The sequence below is a fragment of the Nestor notabilis genome, unplaced genomic scaffold, assembly GCF_000696875.1.
Source record: "Nestor notabilis isolate BGI_N333 unplaced genomic scaffold, ASM69687v1 scaffold10208, whole genome shotgun sequence".
Lineage (NCBI taxonomy): Eukaryota > Metazoa > Chordata > Aves > Psittaciformes > Psittacidae > Nestor > Nestor notabilis.
The window spans coordinates 17,732-37,968 of record NW_009938715.1 but is presented as its reverse complement, the minus strand read 5'-3'; the positions used below and the strand labels follow the sequence as shown (position 1 = coordinate 37,968).

The 20,237-nt window shown below is 37.7% G+C and overlaps 1 protein-coding gene across 1 annotated transcript in view; it reads left to right on the top strand.

Moving 5' to 3' along the window:
* Positions 1 to 556: 556 nt before the first annotated feature.
* Positions 557 to 20,237, top strand: part of ATG7 (autophagy related 7) — a gene marked incomplete at both ends in the record, with an annotated part of 30,532 nt that continues 10,851 nt past the window's right edge. Inside the window, 11 exons of the mRNA XM_010019480.1 lie at positions 557 to 706; positions 965 to 1,053; positions 1,699 to 1,820; positions 2,802 to 2,892; positions 4,728 to 4,872; positions 5,440 to 5,598; positions 10,220 to 10,414; positions 13,900 to 14,103; positions 14,349 to 14,464; positions 15,193 to 15,268; positions 17,494 to 17,574. Of these exons, the coding sequence (XP_010017782.1) occupies positions 557 to 706; positions 965 to 1,053; positions 1,699 to 1,820; positions 2,802 to 2,892; positions 4,728 to 4,872; positions 5,440 to 5,598; positions 10,220 to 10,414; positions 13,900 to 14,103; positions 14,349 to 14,464; positions 15,193 to 15,268; positions 17,494 to 17,574 (1,428 nt within the window). The remainder of the gene's footprint in view (positions 707 to 964; positions 1,054 to 1,698; positions 1,821 to 2,801; positions 2,893 to 4,727; positions 4,873 to 5,439; positions 5,599 to 10,219; positions 10,415 to 13,899; positions 14,104 to 14,348; positions 14,465 to 15,192; positions 15,269 to 17,493; positions 17,575 to 20,237) is intronic.

The following is a 20,237-nucleotide window of genomic DNA, read 5'->3' as shown; positions in this document are numbered from 1 at the left end:
TGTCTTTTTTAATGGCATAATAATCAATAAGAAACAGTTTGAGATTTTCCAGTGAAAAATACTTAGTTCCCTTGTCAGAAGATTCTCATTAATTCTGTAGTAATAAATAGTACAAAAATAGCTGGCATGATCTAAAGACAAGGTTTCAACTAAATACTGAAAATGCATATAATAAATTGAGTGAGTCTCAGTCCCTCTATTAATAATAAAGGGACAGATTTACCTTCTTATAAAGCTACTGTGGTTATCAGAATAAGATTTTTACCTTAGTAGAATTTCTATTGGTAGATCAGTTTGCAGCAGTTTAAATGTTTAATTTGTTTAAATTTGCATTGACACATGCTCTTTTAGCAGCTGAATTTTTGATCTTGGGTATTGTGGTCATAATGGGCTTTACAGCTTCTGAATCAGCTACATTCTAAGATGGAGTGAGCTACCCTTCCCAGATCACAGGTTAGGGTTGGATCATCTGGTTCCTTCCACTGCTAAAACACTCTCTATAGTTCTGTATTAAGATGGTTAAAACTGTTGATTACAGTTGGCTTTTTTCTTTTAGATTCAAGCACTTCAGGAAGCCTATGACGATCTTTGCCAGAAAGAGGGGGTTACAGCCTTGCCTTATTTTTTAATCAAGTATCATGACAATTTGGTTGAGATATCTCCACTGAAAAAGTGGGATGTTTTCTTCCGAGACCAAGGAGGAAAGGTAATGAGAATTTTATGTCTTTTTATAACCTAAGAATGTTTAATTTACAAATGGTTTGAGAAATGTTTGAAAAAGCTGTGGCAAACACTTGACTGAAATCTAGTGTCACGATGTATTAAACATTTGCAAATACGTAAAAGGTGTGTGTGGGCCTTTTCTGTTCAGCAGTTTTCCATTAAAAAGGCCGGATAACTTGTACTGTGAACTGAATATCAGTATGGATAGATGAATTCTCATTTAGAGCAATTTTATTTGCAGGTGACAGTTGGAGTTTATGATCCATGTAATTTATCCCACTATCCAGGATGGCCACTGAGAAATTTCCTGATCCTGGCAGCCCACAGATGGTATCTATTTAATTTTTTCCCCACAAAGATTATTTATTGGTTGATATCAAATTAGCATTGCTCCCCCCCATGGTACTTTACTGGCATCTCCCACCTGAGATTTAACTTTTAACCATTTAACTTACCTTCAGTGATTCTGATTTTGCATATTATTCTGGTTTTTACTTCTGTCAGTCACAAGTTCCTATTATTCCTAGTCCTCACATCCATGCATTTACCTGGAAATGTTTCAGACCCTGCCAATCCCATATAGCTGTTTCAAAAAATGACACAACATCAAGAACAAGAAGGATCTTGCTTGTGTCATGGCAAAGCACATCATGTCACCTGATGTGTGCTCTAGCGCTTCCCTGCTTTTTTTATTCCTCTAAATATGCTGTTTGTCTGGCAGCATTGTATAAATGACAGAGAGCAGTCTGACAGTGACATTTCTTTAGAGCTGTTTCACAACAAACTAGTCATTTTCACATCCTAAGCCATTGTCTTAATTCCTGATAAGAAAACAAGTGTTCCCGTGCGAACAGAGAAAAACCTGTTCAGAATCTGCAAGAAACTGAATCTGTGTGAAACAGTGTTTAAAAGAAGTCCCATTCCTGTTGAAGACGTTGCATGTGTCTCTCTCTCTCTTTTCTTTTTTAATGGCAGGGGCAGCGTTCTCAAGTCAGTTGAAGTGCTCTGCTTCAGAGATAGGACCATGCAAGGGGTGAGAGACATAACACACAGCATTATCTTTGAAATAAAACTTCCAGAGAGAGCCCTTGGCCCAGGTAAGCCATTTAAAAAAATTCTTTCTATTCTTTCTCCCTCCCCAATCACTGTGAAGATGGAAAAAATAAATTAATACTAAGTCATTGCTTCTGCTGAGGTGTATTTCAAATGGATTTGAAGTGGTTTGAATTTCTGTTAAGTATCTATAAAGGAAATAACGTATTCTAGTAATTTTTTCCTCCTTAATTGTGTTTCTAATTTACAAAAGAAGAAAAGTCCTCCTCGTGTCATATGAAACACAAACCCAGGCAATTAGCAAGTAGTTCCTTTTATTTCTTGTCAAATTTGTATGCAGTCCCTCAAGTAGATAAAATGCTTATGTTACTGAATTTGTGTTGCAAACTTTCTGTAGATGTCTAAAATGGTAGAAGCCTGCTACAGCACAGAATTGTTGGCTCAATCCCATAGTGAGGTAGGCAGATGTATTTTAAAGCAATAAACTTGTAACATTAGAAAATAATCTCAAGCATAGCAAAACTCCTCTGCCTCATCCAAGAAGTTTTGAATGCTTTACATCTCATCCTTGTGAATTATTTAATTATTATAGAATTTAGGTATATAATTCTCCACTGAATTTACAGATGGGGCTTAGGGAACATGAAGGTGATTGAACTTGGCAAAATTTATGAAGTTCTGAATGCTGATCTTCCTGAGTTCTAAACACAGCGGTGTGTTTGACATTAAACATCCAGAGGCTTGAGGAGGAATGATGCCATCTCTGTCCAAGGTTTGAAGCAAGCTGGAAAGGCAAAAGCAGCACATTAGGCACCTGAGCATAAAGCAGTTATCCAAGAAGCAGTGATTTCAGTTGATGTAAAGCAGCAAAATATATATTGTAACATATACTAAGTGTTAAGATACAGATTATTTACTTACAGGTTTAGAATTTGTGGTATTTTTTTCCAACAGGGTTAAATCAAAAGATTTTCACTTTTGCTCTTTCTTCCTTTTTTTTTTTTTTTTTAAATATATCAAATTAGATTGTCCAAAAGCTGTTGGATGGGAGAAAAACCAAAAGGGAGGAATGGGTCCAAGGATGGTGAATCTCAGCGAATGCATGGATCCAAAAAGGTTTGTTCGTTATCTTTTCTATTTCTATAGTTTTCCTTACTTGCGTTTAAGCCATTAGCAAGTTGAAATGTGAAATGCGAGGACTGTCTGTCTCTGTTAGGTAATAATCTACAGGAACACATACACTGTGTATTGTTTGGATAGTCCTGTTGGGGAAAAAAGACTTTAATAGAGCAGAATGCTTGGAATGCAGCAGCAGTGTTTGCAGTTTTTGACTCTAGCTTAAAATTTCAAGTACACTATATTTAAAATGGAGTGAATGTAGGTCATAGTGTTACGGGCCTGTGGGTTTCATTGAATTCAATAACCTGCAGGTTGTTAACAAAAATAAGCATGGAGAAAAGTTCAGCCTTTGTCAGAGTGTAACAGGAAAGAGCTCAGGAAACATGACAGTAATTTTTATCATCCTGCATATAACGTATGGGAAATGGCTTGAAAACAATCTTAGCTACACAGCCTCTTGGCTTATCTGCTTTCACTGACTTTGAAGCTGCAGGAGCATGGTGATCTAATGATTTAGGTTTACATATTTCACGTGTCAAGCTCAGCCATTTTTGTCTTGCAAATTGTGGCAATTCATAGTATGTTCACAGACATTAGAGAAGGTTCATCCCAGGGCTCTTAATTCTTTAAGTAAATGTAATGTGACCTTTATTTCTGTGCATGCTCCCTTCTATTAATTCCCATGGAGACTGTTGGTAATATGCCAACCTTGGCAATTGCAATCTTAAATCCTTGTTAAACAAATGATGTACTGCACACTGCAAGTTTCCTTTATGATATATAAAGGAAAGAAACCATCAGGAATCTAAGAACTATGATGACTTGACTTGAGAGTTTTAACACCCTGCGTTCTGATGAATGTAAAAATCTGACACTAGGTTGAGCATGGGTTTCCTACCTCATTTTCCTTCTAAATCTTCCCCACAGAAGATTGCCCATATTCTTTAGGGGTTAGTGTAGTATTTTGTGTTAAGGACAGATGTAAGTGGATACAGGAAACCAGATAATTTAAAAAAGAAACAAAAGTTTATGGGCAAATGGTCTGTGTCTTATCACTCAGCTTGACAGGAGCCTTGGCAGAGATGCTGTTTTTATTTTCATGCTTGCATCAATTTTTTTGCCAAACTTTGAATTTTGGATTGTTACATTTTTCAGAAGCCCTTACAAACACGTTCTGATTCCGAAGGAAGTGTGTGGCTTTTGTAGACTTTTACAGCAAGCCCAGAGTAGCCAGCTGGCACGCTTCTCTATGTCCTAGCTTTTGCAGGAGAATGCTTTCTTAGCAGAATTTCCTGGTTAATAACCGTCTTGTCAAATGTCTACAAACTGTTTTGGGTTTTTTTTAAACTTCCACTATCTTTCTACTCTTGTTTCAGTAGTGATTTACTCCTCAGTTTTGAAGCAGTACAGTCACAGCTTTTACAAGCACTGTTCATTAGCGGTGTTCGGCCAACACGTTGATTACAAGGAACTCTGTGTGTATTTACATAAATTGACTTTTGGCATCTTCTGTTTTTCATGTTTTTCCTGTGTATCTGATAGCCAGAATGGTTAAATTTTTATGGGTAGGACCCTCAAGAACATACTGCATGTGTCACAAAAACAAGCAGTGTAAAAATGCCTTTTCCTCATCTCCTTTACATACACCTTATTATTATGTGGAAATATGCTTGTGGGACTTTGATTATTTTTTTTTTTATTACCTCTATATTGAATTGTTTCTCTCCTTAAAATAAGAAAGAATTGAACTTCTTCAGTTGAAATAGAAGTAATTGCTTTGTTGCAGGAAGACAAGAACATTTAGAAGTGTGTTGCTCTTTTTCATGGTATAGGTTAGCAGAATCATCAGTGGATCTGAATTTGAAATTGATGTGCTGGAGGTTGGTGCCTACTCTTGATTTGGAAAAAATTGTGTCTGCCAAGTGTCTGCTGCTAGGAGCTGGTACACTAGGTTGTAGTGTTGCAAGGACCTTGATGGTAAGTCCTGAGTTAGTATTAAAACTGATCTGCTGTTTCTCATAAATTCTATATGATTTTTTGGGTTTTTTTTTGAGCAGCTGCCATGGCATGTAAGAGAAAAGTTCCTTTGTATTAAAGTAGACATAATACATCGCAGGGAAGAGGTGAGATCTGTAGCCAAGGGAAATAAGTTCTGCTAACAGTAGAATAGTAGATAGTAAGAGAACCTTAACAAAGTAGTAATTTGTTTTAAATTTACCTAAAAAAGATTGAATGAGAAATTCTGGAACAAATTAATGACCAAATTCATAGTGAAGCACTTGTAAATATCAGCACAGTTAGTTACTTCTTTTCCACAGGGTTTTGAAGGATTACTGTTAAATAATATATTTGTACAGACCAAATTTTCTATTCTGTTATTTCAGTGCAGGAACAAGGTTGCTGCTGTGAATAGATTCAAAAGCTTTTGTAGCTTGATCTTTCTAGAAGAACTGGACAAAACTCCTCTTGAGTTCCTGGCATTACTCAAAAGTATACTCAAAAGCCCATTGTACTTACTGTCATTTAAATCACTTTCTTGTTTAGGGTTGGGGAGTCAGGAAAATTACATTTGTGGACAATGCAAAGATCTCCTACTCCAACCCGGTACGACAGCCATTGTATGAGTTTGAAGATTGTCTTAGTGGGGGGAAGCCCAAGGCACTTGCAGCAGCAGACAGACTACAGAAAATCTTCCCAGGAGTGGTAAGATTAGTACTTAAAATGTGTTAACATATCTTCTTTGGCAGAGAACCAGTGACTTTAAATGACTGCTCCAAGTTCTAGTAATTAAGTATTATTACGAGTGGAAAAATACCTGTTAGATGTTATTGAGACAATATTGTAACAGTGGAATAGATCATCTGAATAATCTTGTAGCTCACTGATGGTGAAGTAAACTTTTCCCTGTCTGGTATGTCCTAAGCAACTTCCAGTTATGGCAGCTTTTAACACCATATTCTCCCATGCTGTTCTTAAATGTGAGTTTAGACCCATTAGTTGTCTATTAGGGGAGCAGAAGGTCTTGAGGGCAGTAATAAATGTATGGGTGAGATTTCCTATTATCTTTTACACTCAATATTTGTATTCTTGTTGGAGTTGCTGTTCTGTATTAGAGGCAAATATCTTAATCTTTAACTTCCAGAAAAGGGAAGTAATTTGTAGCAGCCTGGAGAAGATACCAGTGTTGGCCTTTGGTCAAAGTACTCTTCTTCTGGGGAGTGATAACTTACTATCAAAATGAAGTAGCTGAAAGGGAACAAGCCAAGATGTTTTAGAAGCTTTATGATGAAAGACCCATCGATTGCAGCCTTTATCCTCTTTGACTCCAGGGTTGTGCATCATATGAACATTAGTCAGTGCACATGTTCAAACATACCTGGTTTTCAGCGCTGAAAAAAGTAGATTGAAAAACCCCAACCTTATAAATACTTGCAGTTCTCTTGGTTTCAGTCTTCATTTGGGGGAAGACTTGATCTGGTCTGCAATTTCTCTATCATGAAGAAAATTTTTTATGCTCGTTTGACATGTGATAGAAGTAATTCAGTGGTTTATAGTTTTTGTTTTGGGCTTGAGGCTTGGAATTGGTAGCTGTAGTTGCTCAGCTGACAAACGGTCTCTTAACCACTCACTGTAGTAAGAATGAGTTATGTATACTTACAATGCAACTCTGTAAGTAAAATGCCACTGAATATGTTACTAGTCATAATACTAAGTTATGAACAGTAGAATATAGATTGTTATATTGATGATCAGTGTCATGAACATCTTCAGACTGTAATTTCTAAGCAATTTTAGGTTCCTTTAGTTTGACCCAAGGATTACTCTGTGCTTTTGTTCTGTTTTTATCTGTTGATGTTATGATTGTAATTAAAACAGTATTAGTACTAAGTAGTAATTCAATGAATATTTGAATATCAATGATCCCTGGTACATAAAAATACTCAACATTTCATTTTCAGAACCGTATAAAAAGAAATCAGAAGAGATTCTCTGAAAGTTCCTGGAATTGTATTTACCCTTACCTTACACTGTAGTGTTTCTGTCACTTGGAAATGTTTAGTTATAGAAGTATTAAATAGCAGAACAAGAAGAGAAAAGCAAGCATCTGTGTGATATCACCCAGAGCACTAACATGATGCTAACTAGGATTTATGACGTGATTTCTTGCTTTTTAAGCCTGAGAAAATGAAAACAGGACTATAAAGAAAGAATGAGTAGTTTAATTAGAAGAAATCCAAGCTGTTTGTGAAATCCTGAAGGATACAGTTTTGCATGTGAGATAAAGATCAGAAGTTGGTGTTAGAAGTTTTCTTCTCAGAAATAACCAAGGCGGCAAAAGACCAGGCTGCGCTCTGAAGTCTTGAGATTGGGATGAAGCTTAAAACAATAGTTAAATATAACATGCAGAAGAGTTTCCAGTAATAAGGGGGAACCAGTAACAGGGGCTTAGTGAGCCTGTATCAATTAGTGTTAAGGCATTTGGTATACATAGGAAAAAACCCAATGTTCCTGTTCAGTAATAGCATATACAACATGCAACCCGCACTGTGTATAAGGAATTTTTCCTCTGCCATATGCCTCAAATATTCTGCATCTACTACTGCTTTCTTAGCTCAGTGTTGTGCATTCTGTTATTTTCTCATGCCATGGTGGGTGACATCTGATCAGCCTTCAGTGGTACTCAGGCTTAGTTTCATAGTTTTGCGCACAAACGAGGAGAAAGCTGTTGCAGAGACCCTGTGTACTCTTGTGATAGACTGTTTCTAATGGAATTTCTAGTGAAACTCATTTCTGCAGTAGAACTCGTGGAGAAGGGGTGTCGTGTTTGACCATCAGTAAATACACAGAGAAAGAGCATCTTAGCGTTAACAACAATTAATTTGGGTTTGCATTTCTGTGCAATTCACTGGCAGTCTAATTTCCTTACTCTGATTTCAGCGTGAGTAGTATTTTGCACACAAGATTCAGTTTCTCCTGGTTGACTTTGAAATGCTTGACTGCTTTATGTAAATTCTTCCTTATTGTTTTTAATCTACATCCTTTCTAGTTGGAAGAGTAATCACCTCATCATCACAAAAAAAACAAGGAGGAATGCTTTGGCAAAGAGCTTTGATTTGTTTCTTTCCACTTCTAAGAGTGTCATTAGCTGTAGCTTAGAGATTTATAATAAAAAAGAAGGGAGGACTTGGAAATATAAAAATTCATGGATTCACAGCCTTTCACTGCAAGTAGGTAATGCACAGACTCATTTGAGTAACTGCTGTGGAATTTAGCTTCATTGCATCTCTGTTGCAATCATTTCCTGAAGTATTAAGGCATGGAACTCCAGTGTATTCAGCATTTTATCATCCTTTGTTCCATACTGCATTGTGGGCTCTTTATGTAGGTATTTCCAGGAAAACAATTTACTGATGGCAGCATCTTCATTTTCTGTGCACTTACTACCCATGGCACAAATGTGATCGGGTTCATCTATTAAAATTCATTGGGCACAGATACCTTTTAAGTGATGTGAGCCATGGTTTAACCAAAAATGCAGAAAGTGAATAGAAATGTGAATACAAATGAGTTTGGCTGTAAAAGTGCACCTCAGCTGCTTTTTGTGGTGAGTGGAGTCTTTTTTTTTTTCATGAACCAGTTATTCAAATAAAATTGAAGCTATTAACATTACTAGACGTATGTATTCTGCATCTAAAGTCACTGGGTAGTTTTGTTCTGAATTCTGGGAAGATTTTAGTATTTTGCATACCTTGTTACCATATTTCCATGCAATCAGTGTTCAACTTACATGTTGACTTGTAATTTTGTGGAACAAAAGTCCCCAACAGTGTCAGTTACACTGATCTGATCAGTCAGCACTTGTATGCAGTACAGGGGCTTGGTGAGTTATCCATAAATACACTTCTCAAATACAGCATGGATTAAGTTTTGTGTTTCTGCCACAGGTTTTTGGAGAATATGATAACAGTGAAGGTAAAACCTCCCCCAGCAATTACCCAGTGTCTCTGCTGGTGACATAGAGCTGTTCCCACCAGGAAACAGTGGAGCTGCCTTGTTAATATCATACTAGATCACTGTGGACTTGACATTTTTCCCCTTGGAGGTGGGGGGAAGGAGAGGGGAAAAAAAGATGCATCCTGTGGTATAGTTAGTGCAGACCTTACCCAAATTTATTTCTCCAAGCTGCTCTATGCGTCTGTTTCTTTTTATCATCAGGGATATTTATGATATTTAGAATGTATACTTTATCCTTCTGGTTGTTTGGCTCACCTGGATTTAGGAGTTGTGCATGTAATTGGTCAGTTCAAAAGCACACTCCGCCAATCTTCCTTTCCTCTCGTCCCGTGTAATTTTATGCATGGTTCACCTAGCTTTTAAATTTTGGCTTTTAAATTCTCAATTGCTCACTGCAGCCAGATGGCTGACAGATTGTGTTAACCTATTTCCAAATGAGCGAGTTGATTGTTTGGTTTGTTATGTGCATTGTGTGTACGCTTATTTGGCTCTTCAGCCATTTTCTGCTCAATATGCCTTGCCCGAATGCAGAGTTAGAAGAGGCATATGTTTCTGCAATAGGAGCAAGCTCTTTCAGCATCTGCATAGTACACGCCTCCAGACATCCAAGCACTGGAGTAACAAGTATCATAAGTGATTTTCTTCTAAATCAGATTCACATATGGTGGGTCAAATTACATGAAAGTAATTCAAAACTATTGTTCTTCTCATAAAGAATTTAAAACAAAGAGGAGAACATGTGATACTTTGCATCTGTCTTACAGTAATTGAATGAATATGCAATATCAAAAATAGAAACTACAGCCTTGTTAACATTGTGTGTGAAGTGGCTGCATAGATTAGTCCAGGACAAAGGTTTTAGATAAGTTTAACAGCATGATCGTAATCATATGTAAGATGCTTGCTTTTGTAATTGTAGTGGTGTTTGTAAGCTATGGCATTAGGAACAGTCAGCTATCTCCTTGTCATTTGCCAGACCTAATAAGCCTTTCTGAGAGCCTGGGCTTGTTAGTTCAGACACCAAGCCATACGAACATGATTAGTCTGCTCTCATGGCCCAGGCTAGTGTGTTTGCATTGAGCTGCTCTGTTCTGGATAAATACAGCAGCTGAGACTGACATTTCCTCAGCATCTTTAGCACTGTGCTTGAGTGCACAGCACTGCTACAGAGATGTAAAGAATAAATGTGCCATTCTGCCAAACAGCAATTTAATCTGTACTCCACAATTTTGTATGGACCATTACAGTAATTCTGTTCAGTCATGAGGTTATCTTTTTAATGTGGTGGTTTCTGTCTGTCTCCATCTAGGTTTCAGAAGGCTACAACATGAGCATCCCTATGCCAGGCCACCCGGTGAATTTTTCTGAAGTAACAATGGCACAGGCTCGGAAGGATGTGGCTAAACTTGAAGAACTTATTGATGCTCATGATGTTGTTTTCCTACTAATGGACACTAGAGAGAGTCGATGGCTTCCTGCTGTCATTGCAGCCAGCAAGAGGAAGGTATTGTACCATACCTTGCTAATATCCTTGTCACTGTATTTTAGCTCTTGCATATCAATGGGCTCTGTCTACTTAAAAGAACTTAATGGGATATTGAAATATTTGACTGATCCTTTGTGATTGTGCAGATTTTTTTCTTGTTTTCTGTAGCCGCAAAGGCTCTGTAGATTACAAAAAGAGAGGGTTGGAAAGAGAAAATAGGAACTTGTATCACAGAATGATACAGGTAGGAAGAGACCTCTGGAGGAGATCTGGTCCAGCTCCCCGTTCAAAACAGGGCCAACTTACAGCATGTTGCCCAGGGACTTATCTAGTCAGCATCTTTTGAGCATCTCCAAGGGTGCATGTTTCACAGTAATATTAAGAGAAATGATTTCATAGTAAGAGAATCATACCAAGGAGGTCTAAAGACAGTGATCGACAGATAGGGGATGTAAGTTGTAGAGACTTACCTGAAACCATGTTTTCAAATTACGTCTCAAAAGTGAAAAATGAGAAAGTGAATTCCAAACTTTAAAAGTGTGCTAACACTTTTCTGGTTCAGAGTTAACTCTTGGGTTTTCCTCGTTGCCTTATTGGAAAACATACTGTTGTGCTGAGCCAATGCATCCATACTCTGGCCATGACTCTTACCCAGGTAGTGTTGAATGCTTCAGCTGTTTCTGTAGCTCAAAAGTTACATCCTCATGTTGCAAACAAAGAAAAATGGAGAGAGCTGCAGTACATGAAATTAAGATTATGAATTCTTATATTAAAAAAAGTGTGTGAAGCTTTATGGGTTATACTCTGTATATGGGATCAGTGAGACTATATGCATAAATCCTTCTGTAGTCAACATGTTAAAAGGTCTTTTGTGGTCAGTGTGTAGACCTGATCATATGAACCAGATGGAGAAATAAAGCATAAGCTGAACAAAACTTTTCCAGGAGAGTCACAAAAGCATATCGGAGATGATCTGGGGCTTTTTTACCCTGTTCTACAAATCTTGCTGAGGTTTAGATATGAATGCCAGAGCCTTGACTTTTGTGGGAATGCTGTTCTTGAAGACAGCATGGCATCCAGGCTTTTCCTGTGAAAAGAATATTGTGAATCACACAGGATTCTGGAAGCATCACCTTTCTCCAAAAGAATGCAGTGTTGACAATATTCTTGTGCTGAAGTATCCAACTAAATTATCCTGAGCACTTACTTCCCTTGCTACCATGATCTAGATTTTAGTAAAACGTCTCAAGTAATCCTGGTATTTCTTAATTTGAGTTGTGCAGTTCCATGTTTGCTCAGTTAAAGTAGCAGAAAATCAGAAAATGCAAGTATTAAGCTTTTAACATGTTGTCTTAATCAGAGTGCACATCCTGTGTGTTTTGGGACATAAATGCAATGGTGTCCATAGCAATTTATGGAGTTCTGAACTTAACATGAGAGTAACAGACAACCTACATGTGACAAGCTGGTCAATGTAGTTACTAGATCTTTGCATTTCCTGACTTCTCTAATTTTTCAGCTATGACAACTGTGGTTTCCTAAGTTATTAGTTAGTTGGTTGTGGTTTCTTTTGCTTGTGTTTATTTCCAAAACAGCTGTGCAGTAGAAAGGGGAGAGGATGCAGATTTGTGGTATTTGCAAACTAGTTTTATCTTATAAATTCCCAGTATGTCCCCTTTCTCATGAAGTTTATGTTCAGATGAACTTAACTCAATTTCCTCTGCACCTTCTTTACAAGCATTTCTTTTCTCCCAAATCAAACAGTTCTTTCTTTTGTATATATTTTTTTTATTATTATTTTAGCCAAGGTCTTAAATTATTTTCTTTCATTCTTTCCTTATTTTAAATAATTTCTGATCCTGAGCAATAGGTTTCTATGTCTTTGGAGCTCAAGTAAACTTCCCTTTTGCCACTGAACTACACTGCCAGAGAAAAGATCAGAGTGTGTCTTTAGTGTGGACCTCACTGAAGTATAGCTTCAGGTGTAACTGAGTGTATGTAACCAATAACTTGATCAGTTCCTACTTAATCCCACTGTCTTTTCCGCAGTTTTTAGTTGTGGTCTTTCAGCAATATTTTAGTTGTTTAAAACTAGCACAGAAACGACATTAAAAAGAGGGAAAAGCTTAGTATTGAAACTGGAAAGTGTAAGGCCAGGTTGGATGGAGCCTTGGGTGACATGGTTTAGTGTGAGATGTCCCTGCCCATGGCAGGGGCTTGGAACTGGATGATTTTGAGGTCCTTTCCAACCGTAACTATTCTATGATTCTATAGTTCTACTTTAGGACTGAGGAAAGAATAAACTACAAGGTTGAAAGTGAATATCCGGAAATGATTTGAAATGCCAAGAATGATGATGAAACTCACAAGCTTACTTGTCAAGATGGATAATTCTTGACAGCTTCCCTCAGATTCCCTCTTTTCAAGAATTCCTGGCTATAAGAATGAAAAATGACAAACTTGCTGGACTAGAATTTCTATCTAAAGTATCTGCATATGAAGCAGTATAATTCCTTCCTTCAGGTTTTACTGGTGACTGTCATTAATATGTAATTGGTTTTGCGTTTTGCTGTATTTAAAGCATTGCCTGTAAACTTAGTAAAATCTGTTAGTTTAAGTATGGGTTTATGATGCTATGGTCATAAGCTTCAGAATACTCTAAGCACTTGTCACAAACTCCATAGAAAGGGAAAAATGACAGTGTAATTGCGCACTGCAGCTGCTTCTGCTCCCCATGTGACTAAACAGATGCATATGAAGACCATAAGTAATCATTAATTGCTTTCCTCACTAAGCAGAGGTTTTTTTGGATAGCAGACTTGGATTTCATTGCTTTGTCACACAGGAGTATTTAATAAGTTATAGTTCAGATTACAGTGAACTGAAAAGACTACATAGAGAGTTTCAAATGACATGAGAACTCGTTATTGGTAGCCACTGTTGTACTTAAATGCCACCTAGAGTATTTGAGCACTTAAAGAATCTGATTATACGGAGTGTGCAGTACCTTGAAAGTAAATCCTGAGCTGGAACCAGAAGAGGTTTTACTGATAATGATACTAATAATTGTATGAATATTTGGCCAAATTTAGATATATGGATGTTAGCAGCTTCAGTAATTTCCATGAGACAGTGGATGTGAGTTGATCTGAACCCAGCTTCAGATGTAAGCTGCATAGGTTTGTATAACAATTAGAGGGAGTGCTGGTTTGTATCATGTTTCCCTGACAGACACAGAAAAAGGTAATGGTTTCTGGATTTCTGAAACAGACTTTTGTTCTGGTTTTGGTTTTTCTAAATGCGTGGCAGATGGAATGTTGCACGTCTCGGCCAATCTGTTGTTCATGGCTAGGGTGGTGGATAGGCAGTTAAGAGGTGGTTCACCCATCTATAGTATGTGGGGTTTTTTTGACATTTACAATGAATAAAACTTTGAGGCCTTTTTTCCCTTCCCATTTTGGATCACTTAAAATCTGTTGTTCTCTGATTTTTCTTGTTCACAGTTGGTCATCAATGCTGCATTGGGATTTGACACATTTGTTGTTATGAGACATGGACTGAAGAAACCAAAACAGTCAGAATCTGGTGATTCATGTTTCAACAATGCCACTGGTTCTTCTGATCTTTTGGGATCATCACTCTTCTCAAATATCCCTGGCTATAAACTGGGTTGCTACTTCTGCAATGATGTTGTGGCACCAGGGGATGTGAGTAGAACCTTATGCAAATAGTGATTATATATCTCTCTTATTGTGACTTGATTTTTTTTTATTGCCTTTAAATGGTGTTTCATAGAAGGATTTGGTGTATGTTGATGTACACAGGATTAAGAAATAGCTCATCTTTTATTTGAAAGATCAAAGGCACGTAACTAAAGGTGTTTTGTGTAGTAGGGTGGCTGGTTACTTTTGAGTTACTTTTTTCTTTCCTTTAGAATTGTCTGTCTTTGTAGTCCACCAGGGATCGGACACTGGACCAGCAGTGCACGGTCAGTCGGCCTGGGTTAGCCATGGTAGCTGGAGCACTTGCAGTGGAGTTAATGGTTTCTGTTTTGCAACATCCAGAAGGGTGAGTCATTTCTGATTGGTGTTCAAAAGGTGTTCTCTGAGAAATAACATCTATTTAACAAAATCTTTTGGGAGAAGGAGGAAGTACACATGAAGTAGAACAATTCTGTAAGGTCTAGTGCTGCTCGTAAGTTAATGTAATGTATAGGTCATATCTACTATATTAGTGTAACTGGACAGTGTTCAAGAGGACTGATTCATCAAATCTTAAGTTTCTGTCTTGGAAATTGGCAGTTTTCTGTCCTAAGTTTAAAAGTAGGAAAGTTCTGTGACTATTTCAAAAGAAGAAAGTATTTCTGTAGGTGGATCTTGGCATTCCTTTGCTCAAGAGAGTGTTTGAGTGTAATGAGGAGCTATCCAAACTCCACATGTCACCTGAAAGGCTTCAAGATAATCCTAATATTGTGAAATCTGATTTAAAATTAAGTGGGCGTGATACAGAAATTACTGTGAAATTCTGCAACCTGAAACTTAGGCTTGTTTTCTGTCTTTAAAATCTGAAAGAAAAAGTGAGTTAGGAATTGGATATGTGTGTTACTGAGGCTGAGTCTGAAAAAGGGGTTTTATATTCCCATGCTGAATCTTAGTTACTATGAAACAGACTTTCCAGATAGGTTCCTTTCCAGATTCTAAACTGTAAACTGTAAAAAAATGTCTTGAAGCCTACTGGAAATTCTGACTGTTGAGTATGATGTCTTGTTCTAATTTTCCCTCTTGGATTTTTGGCAGTGGTTATGCTGTGGCCAGCAGCAGTGATGATAGAATGAATGAGCCCCCTACTTCTCTTGGACTTGTTCCTCATCAGGTAAATAATTTGAGAGTAAATCCTTTTGTTTAGAAGCTGGGAGCTGATATAAAGCAAACGTCACAGATCTTGCCTCCTTAACAGAAACATACTGCATGTTGCTTCCGTTCCCCAAAGGACTGACTTTCTATATTCAGTACAAAATACAGATACAAAAGAGTTAAATCTTTCACACAAGGTAGTTGTGCTCCTGGTGTTGTCTCTATCTTTCCTGTAGTTGCACAATTCCTGCTATCTACTTAGCAGGAATTGGTTTGGAGCAGGCAGTATGTGGATAAGGCAGCCTCACACTTGCCTGTTCCCCCTGGAAGCTGACAATATGAGCATCTCCAGGTTACTTCTGCTCACTTTTTAAATCCCCTCCGACTGAAAAAAAAAAAACCTAACTCCAGCCAGCTCATAATTACTACAGTTCTCCAAAATATTCACTATTTCTGGTGCTATGCAGCAGCTTTTATTCTTCTACTCAAGCCAAACTCTAGTTACTGATATGGTAAGGATTCAGTTTTTCAAATTGCTGGATAGACTTGGGTTTATTTCTTACATTGATACAGGCCTTCAAAGAACTGCCTGCTGATCTTATCCCTATAATCCTGTCCTCTGTGATACTATCGTTAAAAGTATTCTGTGCCTCTTTCTTTGTGTTACTGAGTGACTGCTTGGATGGTGCCATTGTATAAATAAGTAATTTATTGGTTTCTCTGTGGTGTTTTTAGATTCCATTGGTTTTGTCATGTGGGGTTTTATTTTTGCACTAAGAATAAATCCTGATTCAGAAAAAGATAAAGCTATTAATATGTTTTCTTTGCAACATCCAGGTAATGACAGGCTCTGGTCTACATAAAATTAGTCTAATTGTGTTTATGTTATGTACTAACTAGTGCTTACACATGGGTCATTTGATGCAATGGTGTCCCCCTGTGTTCTCTCTCTCCAGTAATTCTGGATTCTCTCCAGTTCTTTCTCAGGTGTGTCTCTCCCATACCCTGCAAGATTTTCTCCTTGTTCCTGCGGGCATTGTCAGCTGCAGGATTGGCTGGCAATATCCAATTCTTGATTAGCTTGTTGAGATACCCCCACTACGAGGCTTTTTCCTTGCTGGCACTCACAATCTGGTCACCTGGAAGGTTCTTGACTCTTCCCATCTTTGGCACTCATTGATAACTTTAGCAATGACTGACAGGTTACTTAGTTGTAACAAAGTGAACTCTCTTATCCTATAGGGTTATGTGTAGTTAAAATGCTAATGCTGTTGTCAGCCAGGCCCAACCCGTGCCAACTGCTGCAGCATATCTGAGGGAGATTTTTTTGACCTTTCGTATCTCAAGAGGAATAAAAAGCCAGCTCTAAATCTTGTTCATTTGCTTTGTTTCAAAATGGTGACTGTGCTCCAGACCTCTGGAGACCAGATCTGTAATTTGGACTTTCTCTTAAAAAGTGATAGTGAAGAAGTCATTTCCCGCCCCCCTTCCCTCCTATCCTAGAAATATTACATTAGATAGGAATATTTTTAATTCCCAGTAAACTTTTTAGAGTTTACTGCTTCTACTGGAAAAAGAATGATCTCATCATCAGGAAATACATGAACTCTGAGAATGTTAACTGTCCAGTCAGTCCTCTCTGATTTGTTTTATACCCGCATAATACTTGCATTATTGTTCCGGTTTGGGCTATGCTTTACAATATGATCTATATCAAACATGTATTTTAATCAGAGAACTCTTCATTGAAGAATGACTCCTGTCAAGCCTATCTCCATTTTCACGTTTACGTTTAGTGACTATTGCCAATATCTTCTCTTTTAGGTATTCTAAGACAAATACAAAGAGACATTTTTCTTTTTCAAATACTGTGACTTCTCATCCTTTATAAACTGCTGGTTTCTCCTAGGAGTCACCCGTGTGTTTAACTTTACACCATGGCTTTTGATTCTGAGTGAACTTTGCAATCAGAAAAGTCAAACTCCAGGTGGTGCTGTGCCTCTATTCGTGCTTAAATAATGTTACATTTAGATAGTTGGGCCATTGTTTGTATCCAGAAAACCAGGAATGTATGTTGAGTATAAATTGACTGCAGGTGTTATTTGGGGTCACTGTGTCAGAACAGCATTACCCCAGTTAGAGATGTCCCTTATCTGTTTGTTGAAAGTATGTCTCCAGTTCATGTCAAATTTTGGACATGTTTTTTATGGTGGTAAAAAAATTGTAATTTGTTCCATTTTCCAGATCCGTGGGTTTTTATCAAGGTTTGATAATGTTCTTCCAGTCAGCCTGGCGTTTGATAAGTGCACAGCCTGTTCAACCAAAGTAAGTCTGAATTTGCACTTTATCTATATGTATACTGAATGGTGTTGCTCTAGGTCAGTCATGGGGTGCTGAGGACTGCTTTGTATTTGACATTTTCTCCTCCTTAGGGTTTGGAATCTGTGTTCTCACTTCAGCTGACGTTCTTTTGCCCTCAAACCCTTCTTTTTTAGCTGTCTTCCAAATTTCTTTGGCATCACCTATTAGCATGCTATATCCACATAATCATTAGTCAGCTGAAGAAACCAAGCAGGGATTAGGACCAACACATTTCTGAGAAGTGGATCACGTAAATACAGTCAATATTGTTTAGCTTTGTAGGAAGGAACGAAATCAGTATTGTTTCTAGTTGATTAAGAAATTGTCTGTTGTTGTCCAGTGTATAAATATATCCTCCTTAGTATCATTACAAATATGCAAAGTTATATAAATTTCTGGTTTATGAGACAAAAGAAGCATATAAAGAACACTTCAGAAAAATAAATTACTTCCATAACATTTATTTATTGAAAAGCCTGTTTCATTTTGACGCTAGTGTTGACAGTCCTGAGTCACCTAATAGCTTTACAGCTGTTGCCTGGATCTGAGCTATCCTGCCAGATCACTAGGACAGCCCACTAATGTGTCTGTGTGAGGCCTCCTCAGTCTTGGATTGTTTTCCTGTACTGTGGCCTTGAAAAGTTTTTTCTGGCAAATTTTCTCTGTAGTGAGAGTTCAAGAAGTTTTGACTGGGATCGCTCAATGTGAAGATGCAGAGGGTTTGACTCATGATTTGGACTGCTTGGGGGTGCCAATGGTTTAGTTCACTTTGATGTACCTTGGGACTTACTGCAAGATGTTCTTACAGTTCTTTTCACTGCACTTGTCCTTTCAAAAAGCTACAAAAAACTCCTTGAGGCATTAGAGTTTTTCCTTTTGAGGACTTGCACAATTTCTTCTTCTGTAGAATTGCTTTGATTTCTCTGGGCCATCTGGGTACATTTGACAAGTTTTGAAGGGCTATTAATGTCCATTTTCTCCTCAAAAGTTGAAGCACTAGACTTAAAATTGCTGTTATTTTTAGAGACATGTATTTACCCTCTTGAATAGCTGAAAGCTCAGCAGTAGCTAAAAGTTTCTGGTGATGGAGCCTGAGAAGCTAAACTGCTAGAATAAGCTTTTTTTTATCATCTCTAGTAAGGACGTACTGATATATAAAATCAGTAAAACCATACATCTGTGCAGACAAATTCAATGCAGGTATCAATTTTTTGTGAGCAGATCATTTCCTCTTGGAGGTCATTTTCCAGAGAGCCCTGTTTTACATAAACAGACTTGATGATTTAATAAAAACTGCCTTGGATTTTAGCAGCTGTGCTATTCCCAGAGAGATCACTTTTCATGTGGTTTGGGTATTCAGTTACTTCTGTGCTGAAAAGGTTGCTTCATCGGCGCACGTATTTCCTTACAGTAGAAACATGGCCTCTGTTTACTTTGCTAACTTTCTATTTATTGGCATAAGAGTATGTCACCCTGTATTATCTGCAAATCTGATGCTGATACTTTGAAATGACAAACCCAATTATGATTTAACTGTAGACTTTATGTTGTTGTTTTGTTGCTGTTGTTGGTTTTCTTCCAATGCATCGATTTACCGTAATTTCATCCTGATCTATGTCACATTTACTGTGGATTTTAACTTTCAGCATAGAAGTAGCTTTTCTGACATAATTGAATTTGCTGGTACCTTATTAATTTTCTTCTTTCTTATGTCAGCATTCTCTTTCTTGTCACTGTAACTCTTAAAACATAAAACTAAGGAATTAGGTATTTAAGAAGAATCTTGTACATCCTTACACCATCCAGTACAGCTGGATGACTTGAGAGAAGCTGCTAATGATCTGCATTCTTTGAGATTAGGTTCCATTTCATTTTGACTCACAGTCATGACTTCATTTCTCCGTTTTTGAAGCTGAAGAGCCCAGACGTCCAAGCAGGCAGCTATTCCCTACCCAGAATTGTCCCAAACAGGCTGCATGCCAGAGAAGCTTCCCGCAGGCAATTGTTCAGGAATTTTGGGATGGTCGCAGCAGCAGGAAACCAATCTATTTTTGTTCTGGGCCTAATTTTCTTTGTGTGATTTCCCCCTCTGTTTTATTCTGGTTCCGCACAAGCACGTGCTAGAATGGAAAGTGTCCTCTTTTAGAGCGAACAGCACAGCGCTGCCCTGGCAGTTGACTAGTAGATCTGAGCAGCAGTGTAAGCTCTTCTGATGGGAGAGTCCAAGTTCTATAGTATAGATATTTATTTGTAATAACCATTTTCCTTACAGAATGTGTTAACTGAGCTGTCTGAGTGGTCCTGATCCTTGCAGGCAACTGGCTAAAACCCTGAAACATGAATGTTCAAATATGTATCTATCTTAATTCAAAACTGCCATTGTTTAGATTTTAGTGAGGTAATGAACATTTTCCTGTTACTGCTCCTCCCTCCTCCTTGTGTGTCATGGAATGAATCAGGAGACTTCATAGGTTCAGAGTTTAATGGCAGAAAAAGATTACTGGCTGCTAACCCACTTGGATATACAACTGGCCTTTCTGTTTCTACATACTTCGTGCAGACCCTATTTTCTCTAGAGGCTGGATTTATTGTCCATGTGCTAGAAAATAGCTTACTTGCCTTGAAGA